The following is a 16,352-nucleotide window of genomic DNA, read 5'->3' on the forward strand; positions in this document are numbered from 1 at the left end:
TACTGCCACAAAGCTCCCAGATGTGTGCGTTGCGCCGGGAAACACGCATCCAAAGACTGCACCCGCGAAAAGGACCAGGCACCAACTTGTGTGCACTGTGAGTTACAGCACCCAGCCAACTATAAGGGCTGCCAAGTATACAAGCGGTTGCGCAAATTGCAATCCCCAGCACAAAAAAGGAGTCCCACACAAACACCGTCTACGGGTCCGAGTACTGCTTCCGAAATTACAAGGCCCCGGAGCATTACCCAAGCCACGAGCTTTGCAACGCCTATTAGTGGTGTTTCTTACGCACAGGCCGCTAGAGGTGGACCGTCAAATAAGAATACCACAAGTGACACTTTGTTCACTGAAATGCTTCAGCAACAACAACGTCAGTTTGACGCAATTAATGCCGAGCTCAAAGCGATGCGAGAAGTACAATCCCAACAAGCAACCATGCTAAACAGTTTAATGGCCATCATAACCAAGCTTGCCTACAAATAATGGCTTTACGTGTGGGTATCTGGAACGCCAATGGCCTGAGAAACAAGACTCAGGAACTGGCTGCGTTTCTCTCACAAGAAAACATAGATATAATGTTAATAACAGAAACTCATGAGTGCCCCACTACACAAATTTTCGGATACGAACACTATCAGGCTCATGGTGAAGGAGCAAACTGCTTTGGTGGATCCTCAATCCTCATACGAGCAACAATACCGCATACACCTTTACTGCCAATTTGCAACGCAACAATGCAGGTCTCAGCCATCACCCTGCCTACGTCTATTGGAGCGATCGAAGTTGCGTCAATTTATCTTCCGCCAAACACTGGTCTGTGTGATCATCACATGGAACAGGTTCTAGGCCAAAGGTTGAATAAGACCCTCATCGGCGGCGACTGGAATGGATGGCACCCATTTTGGGGAAGCAATAGTGCGAATCGTCGCGGAGAAGTCATATTTGAGGCGATTCAAAACTTACAATTCAGCATATTGGCGACTGGAGCCCCCACCCGTTACCCAATTAATGGACACAGGCCCTCGGCAATCGACTTCGCTGTCTACAAAGGCATCTGTGACCGGCAATTGACCATTGAAGAATCCTTGGACCTATCCTCTGACCACCTGCCACTAATAGTCACAATCCACGCGCAGCCACAGCCCTTGCCCATTAGGAAACAACTACTGCCAGCAGGATCAGATTTAGGAGTCTTTAGGCGCGAGCTCCATTACTCTTTGCACATAGAAATGGAACTTAACACTCCTGAAGACGTGGACTACGCAGCAAACAAACTGCAGGAAGAAATAGTCAAAGCTGCGCACCAAGCCGCCCCACCATCTTGCCAAACAAGACAACAGTCTCCGTACAACATCCCCCTCACCTTGGAGGCCCAACACCTACTAATACACAAAAGATGGGCCAGGAGACGCTGGTTAAGATTACGCACGCCTGATGCCAAATCCATGTACAACGAAGCCACGAGGCATCTTAAAGCTGCTCTCGCCCTGCTTCAAAAGAGGTGTATCAGCGATGCGCTGGTACGAGCTGAATCGCCCACTGACGCAGAGTTTCAATTATGGAAATTTACAAGAAAGCTCAAACGGCAGCCAATACGACGTCATCCCATTCGGAGCATTTCTGGTTCCTGGCACATTGGAGACGAAGCTCAAGCTGAGGCTTTTGCAAACCACCTTCAAGACCAATTCACGCCGGTGATTACCGCAGAGGCCTCAGAAATCGAAGCAACAGAAGACATCGTTCTCTCGCCCCTCCCAGCTGAAGACCAGATAACTGGATGTACAAAAGAAGAGGTTCTTGAACACATCAGAAGAGTGAAGGCAAAAAAATCCCCTGGATATGATCTAATAAACGGCAGAGTCCTTAGAGCACTGCCTGACTCCACCATAGACTACATAACTATGGTGTACAACGCCATGCTCCGCATCCGGCACTTTCCAGCCTGCTGGAAGCGCGCCGTGATTGTGATGATTCCTAAGCCTGGCAAACCCGTGGGAGAAATTGAGTCGTACAGACCAATTAGCCTGTTGCCAGTACTCTCCAAAATATTCGAAAGAATATTTCTGGAACGAGTACTGACACATCTGGGACGCCAGGAGGCCATTCCAAACCATCAGTTTGGCTTCAGGAGACAGCATGGAACACCGGAACAGGTTCACAGAGTTGTGCACCATATCCTTGGAGCCTTTGAAGAAAAGATGTACTGCTCTGCCGTCTTTTTAGACATCAAACAGGCGTTTGATCGAGTTTGGCACCTGGGACTGCTGCAGAAAGTGAGGACCACCCTTCCAGCCCCATTTTTCGCGTTGCTATCCTCATACCTTATTGGAAGAACCTTCCAAGTGTCAAGGGGGCAAACAGTATCCTTGACTAGACCAATTATGGCTGGAGTACCACAGGGTAGTGTTCTAGGCCCAACACTTTATACTTTATTCACAGGAGATATGCCAACTCCCGAGCCAAATATAGGAAGTACAGATGCAGTACTCATAGCGACCTATGCAGATGACACCGCCATCTTATCACGTCACGTATCTGCGCAAGAAGCTTCAGACTCACTACAAAAATATCTGGACTCTTTCGGACGCTGGGCAAAACGGTGGTGTATCACCATTAATGCACAAAAGTCTGTACATACTACCTTCGCCACTAGAAGAGGAGATTGCCCAAGCGTTGCATTGGGGCCCACTATTCCCAAAGCCTCAAAAGTAAAGTACCTTGGTATCACTCTTGACAGAAGGCTGACTTTTAAAGCGCACATAAGTCAAGTAACCTCAAAATGCAAAAGCAAGCTAAAAACCCTCGACTGGATGCTGAGAGCTTCAAGCAAGTTGTCTTACAGCAGCAAGGCCGCCATCTACAAGGCAATAGTTGTCCCAACCTTCGTATATGGTATCTCTCTATGGGGCTCCTCGGCGAAGACTACAAGGAACAAAATTCAGACCCTGCAGAATAAAGCACTACGCAGATGGACTGGAGCCAGCTGGTTTGTAAGAAACTCAGTCTTACATAGGGATTTAGCAATTCCCACAGTTGCTGAACTCATTGGGCGACACAGTTCAAGATACGCGGACAGACTTGCAGCGCATCCTAACCATCTCGCAAGCAACCTGGCTATAAACAACAATAGGCGAAGACTGAAGAGATTGCATCCTCTAGACAATATTAGAACTAATTAAGATAGTAGCTACAAGTGCAGAATAATTGGCATATCTGCCCTCCCATTAGTTAAGGTTTAGAGCTAAATGCGCTATAGAGTCTAAGACAATAAGCTGCAACAAAATAAAGAAATAAAAACGAAAAAAAAAAAAAAAAAAAAAAAAAATATTGATACCTTTTGCCTTCCATCTAACGAGTAGTGCTAGTGCGTGTATATCTCCATAAATAAATAGCTTTAGTTTCATGTATGAATAATTAACTAAATATATATATGTATATTGGATAATATAGAGAGTCAGAGAGCTTGTAGTCTCGCTCTACCCAACTATCCGCTCTTTCGCTCTATCTCTCTCTCTCTCTCTCTCTTTCTTTCATTATATATACATATATATGTATCTCTCTCTTTCTCTCTCTCTCTCTCTCTTTGTTTGAAATTTCATTTCATTGTATTAGACAATAATTTGATTGTATTAGTGCATGAATTTTGTCATTGTGTATGTGCAATGTGTGCGTGTTATATCTTTCAGCTTCTGAGCGTGTGTAGATGCGTGCGTGCGTGCGTGCCGGCGTGCGTGCGTGTGTGCGTGTGTGTGAGTGAGCAGACAGTGGTTTGTTAAACCGTTATTTCGTTCATGCTCGTAGCTTCTAGCTGGCTCTTTTAATTGGCATTCGCATACAAATTTTGATTTGGATTTTGATTTTGATTTTGTGATCTGAAAAACTTATTTAATGGGTATCTATGTTTGGATTTGTAAAGATATTTTCAGTTCAGGTTTTCAGTTGACTCATTGCTCGGAATGCTTTAGGTGAAAACTTTTCGGTTGTACGTGATTGGAGCTCAAATACAACTACAACTACAACAACAACAACAACAATTCTAATTATAATCATATCAAATCAAAATACGAACACGAATCCAACGTTGCTTAACTTCATTACAATGCAAGCTAAATTCTAACTGAGGACGACTACAAATGCCAATCAATGAAAATTGAATATACTAAATGCGCGGCTTCAGTCGAAGTGCAGCAAACATGCTTTGAGCCATCTTCACACTTCTCAGCTCACAATCAGTCGAAAATTTGTGCTTGAACTATGCGTATCTATCTTAACTATCTTATCCATCTAACTAGCTAACCAACTAACTAACCAACCAACCAATCTATCTATCTAACAACTTGCGTAGGACAGCTTGGGCTTCTCATATATCTCTGCAATCAAATCGCAAAGCAAATCAAATCTCTCATCATTTCCTATTATTTATCATAGTTAATTGATTTGATTCGATTATTTCAATGGCTGTCTTATCATTTGCATGCATTCAGTGAACGTTGTTGCTTTGATTTCAGTTCAACTATTTACAGTATTTACTTAGCTGAAGGCAGCTCAAACACGAAAGATAAACGAAATACTTAAGTTCGATTCGATCATAAATTTAAGCTAAGACAAGTTCTAAAGTACAGTACGGCACAAAGGTTACACTAGCACCGATCAATTCGATAACTCTAAGCGAAGCGATAACACCCACATGCTATAGCATGTCGATACTTAGCTCTGGAAACTTGAACTCCCTCACAATTATGCTGAACATATATATATATATATATATATCTATATCTCATATATATATATATTCTCGATCATTTTTGTTGGCTTTGGCAACCATTTGCTTAGCGCACAGCGGCTCTGGCACCTCGAACTTGGGGAATCCATTCAGGACTCTACACAAAAACACACTTCACCTATGATAACACTCTATATATGTATATATATAGTATACCTACCTGCCTGACTGACTGCTTGATTGTTGATCACAGCTTAACTTAAACTTAACATTGGAAATTCCTCAATGGACTTTCGGTTAGATCGGGCTGACTACAAACTGCTCGAAAATAGTGCTCAAATGACAATTCGAACTTTGTACTCTCACCTAAAATACTCTTATTGCTGTCTCGCTCTCGCTCTCGCTCTTGCTATTGCATTTGCTAGCTCGCTCGCTCTTAAATGCCAATTGAATTGCTCAGCGATTGCATTCTCGAAAAAAACTTACTCTATCATAATCGTAATCGCAGTCACAGTTGGCCACAAAACGGCCACGAAATGGGTCTCAGGTAGGTTTCTCTCTAAGCCACTCACACTCTCTAACTCTAATGCTCTAATCAACCGAACTCTTCTACACATTTCAAGCCGACACTAAGACCAATAGAGTAACTCAAAGCAGGCCAACAGGATTTAGTAACCAAGAATTCGATGTTCGAATTCCGAAAACAAAAATAAGAAATAAATATTTGCTTGTGTCAAAAATACAGTTAAGTTAACGGACTCTCCAGGTGTCTTTTGAAAAATCCTTAACTATCGCTGCGAGAACTTTGAGTTCTTGGTTACTAAATCTGATCAAATTACATAGCACAGATCTATGCTGAAGTATAGAATATATCTCAAATCTATATATATTGTAAAGTTGAGCTCAAATTGAACGACTTTCGGCAGCTGGCGATTAGGAACTTGACGTAATTTCCATATTAGAAATTTTTGTGGTATTTCGTTATTGTTTTTTAAAGGAATTTTACATGCATCCCCGTAGGAGTTCTTCTAGATTCGCAGTTTGTCTGGAACTCTAGAGACTTTCAACTTAAAACTGTAGTAATTTGAATCGATTTTGTTTGTTTTTTTTGTATTCTTAGAACTTTGTGGTTTTCAGACAAGCCGATTTTGATTTGAAATTAGTTAAATTATAGCTCAATTAAACGCTGCGCTAAAGTAGATCAATGAAACATCGCCGCTCTAATCGCCGACTCACGCCTCACACACTGAGAACTGTAAAAGTATCGAAACAATTTGCAGCTAAATCAATATTTACTTTACGTTTTTATTTACGTGTCAGGCTCATTATATATATATATATTCTCATACACAACAATGTCGAAGTACTTCCGAGTATCGAAACACAATTAACTTTTGCTTTCGAAATGAAACAGCCCGAAACAACGACAGCAAATTGTATAAAAAACATAGCAGATATAACTATATTTACATACATCTATATATATATATAGTTATATATATATATATATTTTATTTGATTCCGTTTTTCTTTTTCTTCTATTTATATTTTATTTGTAAAAAAAATACGACAACTTAGACATCCTTATCCTTACCTGGTTCACCGTTTAACATACGCAGGGGATCACGTAGTTCTCACAAGGTAAGCGCCCAATACACACACACTCACACACACACACACACACACACACACACATAGACACCAAGCGTATTGTTATCCTTGAATCAACGACAGCCAGTACAACCAGAACAACAACAACAATAACAAGAGCATCCAAGTACTACAGTCGCCTCAACCATTATCATATCATCTAGATAGAGTTTCAACACGACAATCAAATATATATCTAGCAATTACGAAATTACACAAAGTAAGAGTTGAAACACCAACACACACACACACACAGACTGCGCTCAGAGTCTGCTAATTTATGACTGTATGTGTGTGTGCGTGTGTTAAATACAGCCAACGCACAGTGGCCTCATAATTAAATGAATTACATAGAGACTTCATTGGAGTGTAAAAAAAGAGAAAAGGAAGAGATAATGACTCCACTGTGCGCACGTAATACACATGCTTAGAGCAGATGGTAGTCTGACTATAGATTCCCATTTGATTTGTAAAAACGCACAGACAAAGCAAGACAAGCGGTCGCCGGGTAACTCGAAAGAGTTAACTTTAGATTGCACTAGGTGTACATAGCATAGATATCTACTAAGTAGATATATCACTTAGGCGCATACCATGTCGACTTTCGTTTTTCGATTCTTCTTTTGTTTTCTCTCTTTCGTTTGGGTAACTTAACTTAGTTAAAGGCTAACTCCTTTCCATAAGTCATCCATCATATATATGCCTATTTGTCTATAACTATGTAACTACTTTATTTGTAAAATATATATACATATTCCATACACATATCTATATATATATTATTGGTATACATAATTATATTTTGTGATATTTTGGTCATGTTTGATGTTTCTTGAACTACATAAGCCATATGTAAGTGTACTAACTGTACCAGCACTCACTCTCTCTCTCTCTCTGTCTCTTTCTGTCTAACTCTAAACACTCTCTCACTCTCACCTCTCTCTCTCTCTGTCTGCCTCTCTCTCTCGCTCTGTTTCTTTTCTACTGTTATACGGAATGTTATACAACTAAACCAATCAGTATTTGTACTATCGGCTCGTTTGTGTGTGTGAGTGTATTTGTCTGTATGTATGTGTCTGTGTATCTGTATGTGAATGTGTGTGTGTGTGTGTGTGTACTACATCATGTATGTCTGTTTGTGTACAGTTATACCACTTTCGTATGTTAATGAGCGAGCGCAGAACTGTTCATTCGAGATCTCTGAGGAGAAGCTGAGGTGCAGCCAACTTAACAATTGTTATCGTGTTATCGGATCGTAAAATGAACAGTTCTTGCCAGCAGCAGGTTGCCGCACACGTATCCATAGAGCGCACAAAATGTAATTGTCACGGTCACGGTCACTGTCACGGTCATGGTCACGGTCACAGTCACAGGCACAGGCACAGTCACAGGCACAGTCACGGTCTGGGTCAATGCTATAGTTACTGATTCAGGCATACAGTCAGCATCACAGTCACAGTAACTGTCACAGTCATAGTCACAGTTACAGTCACAGTCACTGTCACTGTCATTGTCATTGTCACTGTCACAGTCGCTGTCACTGTCACAGTCACTGTCACTGTCACTGTCATTGTCACTGTCACTGTCACAGTCACTGTCACAGTCACACGCACTGTCACTGTTAGTGTCACTGTTAGTGTCACTGTCACTGTCTCTGTCACTGTCCCGTCACTGTCACCGTCTCAGTCACACATTGTATAATGTTTTGATTTCATGTACGTATATCTAACTGTATCTGTACCCCAATAACTATATAGCTGTCGATATGCAAATACATGAAAATATATATATCTGTACAATACAATGCTGTGGCTATATACCTATTTACTTCCTTTCCACTTATATATATCTTAACATATCCATAGAACATTTAGTTTCTTATTTCCCAAGTCAAGTTGTCTCCCTCCCTCTCTCTCTCTCTCCCTATCTATCTATCTGTTTCTCTGTCTCTCTGTCTCTCTATCTGTCTGTCTGTTGTCCAACTCTGATCCGATAAGTCTGCTAGGGAGCATCAAATGTGTGTGTGTGTGTACATATGTGTATGTGCCGGTTATATCAATTACTGTTTGAGTTCCATTAAGTTCGATTTGTTTTTGTTTTTCGATTTTCAAACATTTATAATTGATATCCCTCATACAAATCATGCCAAACAAAGCCTTGGCTTATATATTTTTCTATAATAATCGTATATCATAATATTTGCTACAATTCACCACTTTGACAACTACAACTACAAAACTACTCTCTACTGCTACTACTATTACGTACTACTACTACTACTACTACTATTTACTGCTAATACTACTACTACTACAGCTACAGCTACAGTACTACTTGTAAACAGTTTTGTGTCATGTGTTTGGTCAGAAATACTAATCTTAAGCTCAATTGCATTGAATCGACTCAACAACCGCATCGAATCAGTACACGATACGTAATGGACGTGGCCGTTTCGGAATACCTGGCAGTGATCGTAAGCCGCTCGTATTGTCAACATATCAGGACGCACAACAACATTTGCCATACGCCGATGACTCGAACGCCGTGACACCCATGTCTGAGGAGAACGGAGCCATCATAGTGCCTGTTTATTATGGCAATCTGGGTGGGTGACCGATAACGATAACAATCGATCCATATATCTACTTTAATTACTGATTGCCTTGCGCGCCACTGTAGGCTCTAGACACTCGTCGTATACCTCGCACCAGTCCCGTATATCGTATACCTCACATGGCGATCTGCTTGGCGGCATGGCCGTCATGGGCGTCAGCACAATGACCAAGGAGAGCAAGTTGCGCAATCGCAATACACGCAATCAATCAGTGGGCGCCACCAATGGCGGCACCACCTGCCTGGACACCAATCATAAGGTCGAGCATCGCGACTACGTAAGCTCCGCTCGCTGCCATTATCTAAGAGAAATAATATCCCAATACGAAATTGCAGGAAATCGGCCTGGAGTGCACGGACGAAGCGGGCAAGATCAAACATCACGACAATCCTTTTATTGAGCCCGTCCAGACACAAACGGTGGTCGACATGAAAGGTACTGGAGAAGGGTAGAGGAGATGGCGAATACGACTATATATAATCGATATCTCTTTCTCTCCCTCTAGATGTTATGGTCCTGAATGATATTATTGAGCAAGCCGCAGGTCGGCATAGTCGAGCGAGCGATCGCGGTGGTAAGTAAACACTTATCGACTTATCGATAAATCGATCTCAACTATTGCATTGCATTCATGTTGTACATTTGACATATCCATTGAACAATATATATCTCTCTCTTTCTACATAAATATATATATATTATTGAAATCGATCGTCTTGTACATTTTCCTTTGTTTTGTGTTCTCTTCCATGTGCATTGTTTTCATTGATTTCCGTTTTTGTTTGAAGAACATTTCCAAAAATTATATCAAAAATAATACTAACCAAATGTTCATGTAAATAAGTACAAAGCAAACCATTTTCGTTCAACTTTACTTTTCTTTCCTTTCCTTTGGCTATATCCATTTGAAGAACTTTCAAATAAACCAACGTTTGTTACTCTGACAACGCCTTTTTTGCCCAATAGTCATTTTTTTATTCTACTCTCGACTCTATGATACTCTGTAAAATGAAAAGACCTAAATGAGTTTCATCTGTTTGTGCTACGATTTAGTGCGTCAGCGACTTTCCGGAATGCGAACCTCGCATCCATCTCATAACTCATATCGAAGTGAATTTTGAAGGATTTTGTCTAGAGATTCAAGCTCACATCCTATATATATGCATATATAATACGATATATAATCATGTTTGTTGGTTTTATTGTTGCAATCAAAATGAAATGGAAACGCATGCGTTAAGTGCGTTGCAGGCCGCCTGATTGATTAATTGATTGATTGATTGATGGATGGCTTGAACAGTACTATATAATATTTCTAGCGTGCTGCATGCGGATCTAGGCCTGTGCATCAGTTGATTAAGCATACTAATTATTTACTCTTCATTTATTACTAACAAAGATCAAAAAAGAATGAAAAAATATTTAAATTTTAAACATTTTTATCTCTCACGTTTATCTATATGAATATAGAATAGATACTTTTTGTTGATTTGGTTTTCTTTTATCGTTTTTGTATCTCATTTATTTTGAATATTATTGGTTTATTCTTCTTTTTATTATTAACAAAGAATTCAAGCAACAAAAGCAAACATACTTAAAATATTTTAATAATTATAGCTATCTAAATATAATTACATATGTTTATACCCAAATGAATGACTTCTTTGACTCGTCCATTTTATTTAATGCCGTTGATGCTAACAGAAGAAAGCGAAACAAGAAAAAAAACAATATTTATATATAATATTTCAATTATGAATTTTACAATAAAAGCAGCAAGCCAGCCAAAATATTTACACACACAGACACACAGCCACACACTCACACTCACACTCACACAAGAACTTAATAGTTTCAGTACTAATTGATCATTTTGTATGCCAAAATATACACACACCCATACAAACACACACACACACAGAGACACAGCGCCGCAGCAGCAAAAGCTCGCTTTGCCGCTGCCCTAAAAAGTAGGCAACACTTTTTGACGCTTTGATAGTGTCCTCCTTTGAGGCTTCCTAGCTTGCTGCACCGTTTTGAATTCACCGTTAGCGCTGCTTCACTGCACAACACACAAGAACAGTTGCTGCCAAACAACATACAAACATTAATTATAGTTCAGTTCACACTCATGTTCCGAAATCCGCAACTCCAAACCAAAAAAAAAAAAAAAATTAAAATATTTAAACAAATTTCTGCTTCGAGTGTAAGTCGGAACATGTCTGCGCGGAACAATTCGAAATAGTAAAAAAACAGAGAGCCTTTTAAATCAACTAATTTTACTTAACTTTGATTTTGTTTATCACAAAAATTACTAAAAGTCGTAAGTTTTATTGAAATTGATTTTTGAAATTTGAACTTTTCTGCATGCCTCAACTTAGCTTAACTTAACCTAACCAAAACTTTGCCTCTAATCTCTAACTATATATTCTAGATCATTTTTCATTTTTGTTTTTGTAGCTTGCTTGCGTTAATTGTAGTCAATAAAAAAAAAAAAACCTATATTATACGCATTAACTAATCTAATGTAGAGCCTAAACGCATGCTTCTTCCGTAGAACGTTGTCAGCTGTCACAAATCACCCTTAGAGTAACTCTCGCAATCAATAACTTGTAATTAACTCTGTAACAACTTGAACTGAATGCTTAACATTTGTATTGGAATATGATTCGCGCTTAAACCAAACGACGTCAGTCCTGCAATCAGCATATATAGCTATAGCTCTAGCAGATTCTGTATCGAATCAATAACAAAAGAAGTCTGAGAACTCGCTGAGAGTTAGCAGTAGAGCCTTGGTTCACAAGCAGAACATTCACAATTTTACTATCAATATTTCAATAATTCGTTTATAGAGCTTTGAGTCTTCCAGAGTTTAGTGATTTCTTGTTTTCGTAGTCGTAGGCAGTAGTGCCAGTAGTCAGAGTAGCTAGAAACATATTTTTTCTCAGACAAATTTAGTCGCCAAGAATCAGACTGTAATTCTCCGAAGACTTTTGCTGGGCTGAGTTCGAAATGAAAACTGGAATTTCCTTTTAAAATTTCCTTTAAAATTTCCTTTTAGATTTCGAAAATCGAAAATCTTTTTCGAGCTGGTTTTAAGGTTTTCTTTACCCATTGCAAATGGGGAATTTAAGCTTTTATAGTCTTCTGAATATATATGTAACAGGCAGAAGGAGGCGTGGCAGATTTCATTTATAACGACGACAAGCTCTGTCGATCTAGCTATGTCCGTCTGTATAGCATATACAGCATGAGCTTATCAATAAATTATTATCGATAAAAATCGATCATTTACTTTGTGTTTTCAGCTGTAGCTTAAATACTTCGAAAGAGAAAAGCTTTTAATCTACTGTGTATTTGCCTTATATAAATATACAGCTTTGGTATATCATGGATTTTGAATACCCTCTTGTCTAGCAAAAAACCCTTTTTCAAATACTAGAGTCTTGTGTGTGGGTTAATACATAAGTAATAATGTCAACAAAAGAAGCTTTTCGCAAGGGTTGAGGCATCTCCTAGCCAGGCACTTTAGAACTAACTTGCTTAAAAGGAACGTTACAGCTATTTCAAATTAGGTTTTCTCAATTCGAAACCCTTTCAAATTGCCCAACTCGAATTCAGGTTGAAACGTTTCGGAGCTGCAGAGTCTGACTCATGGTGCACTCTGTTTAAGCTGAAGCTGTTTTGTGTTAAGTGTAGAGTAACTGAAAGTCGAATTGATTTTGAAACTTCATGCTTTAGCTGTTAGAGAATATCTTTGTAAAGAAATCAAACCGAAGACAACAAGCGCTCCAATAACGATACACAAAAGTCTCTCTAGTTTTTCGAAAGCACACCTAAACACCCACTCCCTCACACACACACTCACACACACACACACACCACAGAGACAGACAGTGTGTTTGCTTTCTAATTCTCTTTCTGTTTAAACTCAAAAAGCAAACGAATAATTTCCAATGCAATGAAGCTTCACAACAAAAGAATAAAATTTCTTTCATACAGAACTGCGAAAGTGAATCGTATGAAAAATGTGCTTGAAAAAAAAAAAAACAAAAAAAAATCTGCTAATCTGGCTGAGTCAAAGTTGGTCAAATCACAACTAATAACAAACTTTTGTATGGTTCAGTCTCCGTTTACTATTTCCCAACAGAGGACGACGACGAGGACGGGCCGACGTTCAAAGACAAGGCGCTCGAAGTGATACTCAAAGGGATCGATGTGTTTTGTGTGTGGGATTGCTGCTGGGTTTGGTTGAAATTTCAGGAATGGGTTTCTCTCATCGTCTTCGATCCGTTCGTCGAGCTCTTCATCACGCTGTGCATCGTTGTGAACACAATGTTCATGGCCATGGACCATCACGACATGAACAAGGAGATGGAGCGTGTGCTCAAGAGCGGAAATTATGTGAGTGCCGTTGCGTTGTGGCTGAATCTATCGAGAATCATACAATATCGAGCATATCGCTTTCAGTTCTTCACTGCGACGTTCGCCATTGAGGCGACCATGAAGCTGATGGCCATGAGTCCCAAGTACTATTTCCAGGAGGGCTGGAACATCTTCGATTTCATCATTGTCGCACTCTCACTGCTCGAGCTGGGACTCGAGGGCGTTCAGGGCTTGTCCGTATTGCGTTCGTTTCGTTTGGTAAGCAAAACTCGCACCCGACTCAAATCCACGTCAATAATTCTAGTTAGCTCAGGAACTAAGGTAGACTTGTAACGGGTCTGATTTATCAAAAACTGTACTCAAAGCAATGTAATGTCAACTAACGCGAACTTCTTCAAATCCGATTACCCCGTTGCCTCTACACACTCAACACACACCCACACACACACACACACACACACTAATGTTACCCACATGTGCTGCCAATTTACAGCTGCGTGTATTCAAATTGGCCAAATCATGGCCAACGTTAAATTTACTAATATCGATAATGGGTCGCACTGTCGGCGCTCTGGGCAATCTGACCTTCGTCCTATGCATTATAATCTTCATATTTGCTGTAATGGGCATGCAGCTGTTTGGCAAGAACTACACAGGTATTATTCTCTATGCCCGAACGCAACAATAAATCAATTTCCCCTAAAAAAAAAGACAAATAAAACAAAAATAATTAACAAAATGAAAAAAATCAAAACACAGCAAAAATCGCAAGTTTTTAGCGTGCAATAAAAATAATAATTTTTTTTTAATCTAACTAATCGTACCAAGCATTTTCCTAGTACAACTTACTCAACTTTTTACTCCAAGTTAACTAATTCTACTCTCAAATAATCTATATATATACATTTTTTTTTGTTTTGATTTTGTGTTTGTTCTTTTGACTTTAGCCAAGCAAAACTTTTTACATAGCTGAATCCACCTGAAATCCAATACGAAAAAATTCGACATTCGACAAGCCGAACCAAAAATAAACAAATATCTCATCTATACATATTTATAGAGCAATGCTTTGGGCACGGTTAATGCATTTCGATTTGCATAATTTTTATTGAGCTTCGCTAGTTTCGAATTGGTATGCGCGCGACAGAAGCTACAATCGATAAACATATCGATCAGTAGCCAATGGCCGTTTCCGTTTCCGTTTCCGTTTCCGTTTTCACTACCGGCGCTCCACTCGACTCCATCTGTACAAACAAATCTATATATCTCCAAACTAATGACAAATATTATCAATCATTGTCGTCTCAAGCGCTGTGGTGTTCGATGGCCTCCGACTGATCGAATGAGAGTCGTGCACAGCACTCGACGGCTGGGCCTGAGCGTTATTAGTGACTACTACGGTCTCGTTCGTAGCTTTCCGTCTTTCGTTTACTCATAGTTTACCGTTATTTGCATTCCAAGACATATTGCTACATGAATATAACTATTTGTTTTTACTTTTTGTATTCCTAATGCTTTGCCCGGCTTACAAAATACCAAAAAATATTACTACTACCAATAACAATTTCAATTTCGATAACAATAATGATACTGATACTGATAATGATACTGATACTGATAATGATAATGATAATGATAATGATAATGATGATAATGATAATGATGATAAACGAAACAATCAACAACTCTCATTGCAATTGACTAACTGAAATGTATACCTCGAAATCGCCTAAACTGTAAATTCGAAATTCGAAAATCGTAACTCGAAAATTCGATAATTCGAAATTGCGAAATTCATCATGCAGCTGCGTGTATTCAAATTGGCAAAATCTTGGCCAACACTTAATTTACTCATTTCGATTATGGGCCGCACCATGGGCGCTTTGGGTAATCTGACATTTGTACTTTGCATTATCATCTTCATCTTTGCCGTGATGGGAATGCAACTGTTCGGAAAGAACTATCATGGTAAGTCCTCCACTCGCTGCGCTGCCTGCCACCAGCTTTTTTCGTTTATCGATGTGCCTATGCCTATCGTGTGGTTTCCCTTTTGTTTCGATTACTTTTCATTTACCGTGGGCGTCTTTGCCGTTTTCCGTTATCCGTTCACTTCTTGTTTCATTCGTCTATGTGCGTGTGTGTATATAATAATATATGTATGTATGTATATGTGTCTATGTCTATCCAGTGTTAGGTAACACTTTATGCTTATGTTCTTGGTTGTTGCTGTTGTTATTGTTGTGCTTATCGATAGCTGCGATAACGATTAATTGTTGCCGACACCAATGTTGTTATGCATTCCACGTGTCAACTGCATCACTGCAATTATTTCAGTAGGAAGAGCACTCTAGTCGGGCGTGCTCGACTAGCATATACCCGGAAATCTGTTTGTAGGGGGCATTTGGAGTAGTCGACATGCAGCCAGTCCAGCCAGCTGGCGCTCAACTGATGCTCGAGCTATTAACTTGTACTGCTTAATGTCTGAATGAGTTCATATTCAATATATATTTTGAGTCCCTATCGAACAACTGCGACACAGATCGTCGTCTCGATGCAGTCTCGTCGGCAATGCCTACATCTAGTATTTAATATACGAATCTTAACTTTATGGAGTAAAGCTGAATGCTGGCAGTAATTATTAAGTGATTTAAAACATTCATATTAAATTAAGATATTTTTTTATTTTTGATTTATAATTTCCCACTCAAATATATTATGAATTTTGTTTTATGAGACATTTCCATTGATTAAAACTTGAAGAATTAAAGCTCAATTTTTGAAATTGTTCTGTGAATCGTCGTGCGAAGTATGAGAAATTTTCAATTTCAATTTCAATTCAATTTGAAATTCCTTTTAGTTTGTTAGACTTGCGCTGAGTAAGCTGCGTCCGTCCGCGTATATATACATACACATATATATGTATATAGTAGGGGTATTCACTTGATATTCGCGCTGTGCTAAGTTTAAGTTGAGCTT

At 39.3% G+C, this 16,352-nt stretch overlaps 1 protein-coding gene across 50 annotated transcripts in view; it reads left to right on the forward strand.

Moving 5' to 3' along the window:
* LOC111596842 (sodium channel protein para) overlaps positions 1–16,352 on the forward strand; it is a 70,254-nt gene that overhangs the window by 24,802 nt on the left and 29,100 nt on the right. For 16 of the 50 annotated variants that reach the window (XM_023311215.2, XM_023311227.2, XM_023311266.2 and 13 more), the window contains 8 exons: positions 6,305–6,367; positions 8,801–8,981; positions 9,056–9,267; positions 9,326–9,425; positions 9,496–9,564; positions 13,117–13,394; positions 13,461–13,634; positions 15,182–15,344. In XM_023311215.2, coding sequence (XP_023166983.2) covers positions 6,305–6,367; positions 8,801–8,981; positions 9,056–9,267; positions 9,326–9,425; positions 9,496–9,564; positions 13,117–13,394; positions 13,461–13,634; positions 15,182–15,344 — 1,240 coding nt within the window. Of the gene's footprint in view, positions 1–6,304; positions 6,368–8,800; positions 8,982–9,055; positions 9,268–9,325; positions 9,426–9,495; positions 9,565–13,116; positions 13,395–13,460; positions 13,635–13,869; positions 14,033–15,181; positions 15,345–16,352 lie in introns of all 50 variants that reach the window. The other 34 variants (XM_023311221.2, XM_023311223.2, XM_023311228.2 and 31 more) reach the window with 7 other exon arrangements.

This window comes from Drosophila hydei, unplaced genomic scaffold, assembly GCF_003285905.1.
Source record: "Drosophila hydei strain 15085-1641.00,03,60 unplaced genomic scaffold, DhydRS2 tig00000339-arrow-arrow-pilon, whole genome shotgun sequence".
Lineage (NCBI taxonomy): Eukaryota > Metazoa > Arthropoda > Insecta > Diptera > Drosophilidae > Drosophila > Drosophila hydei.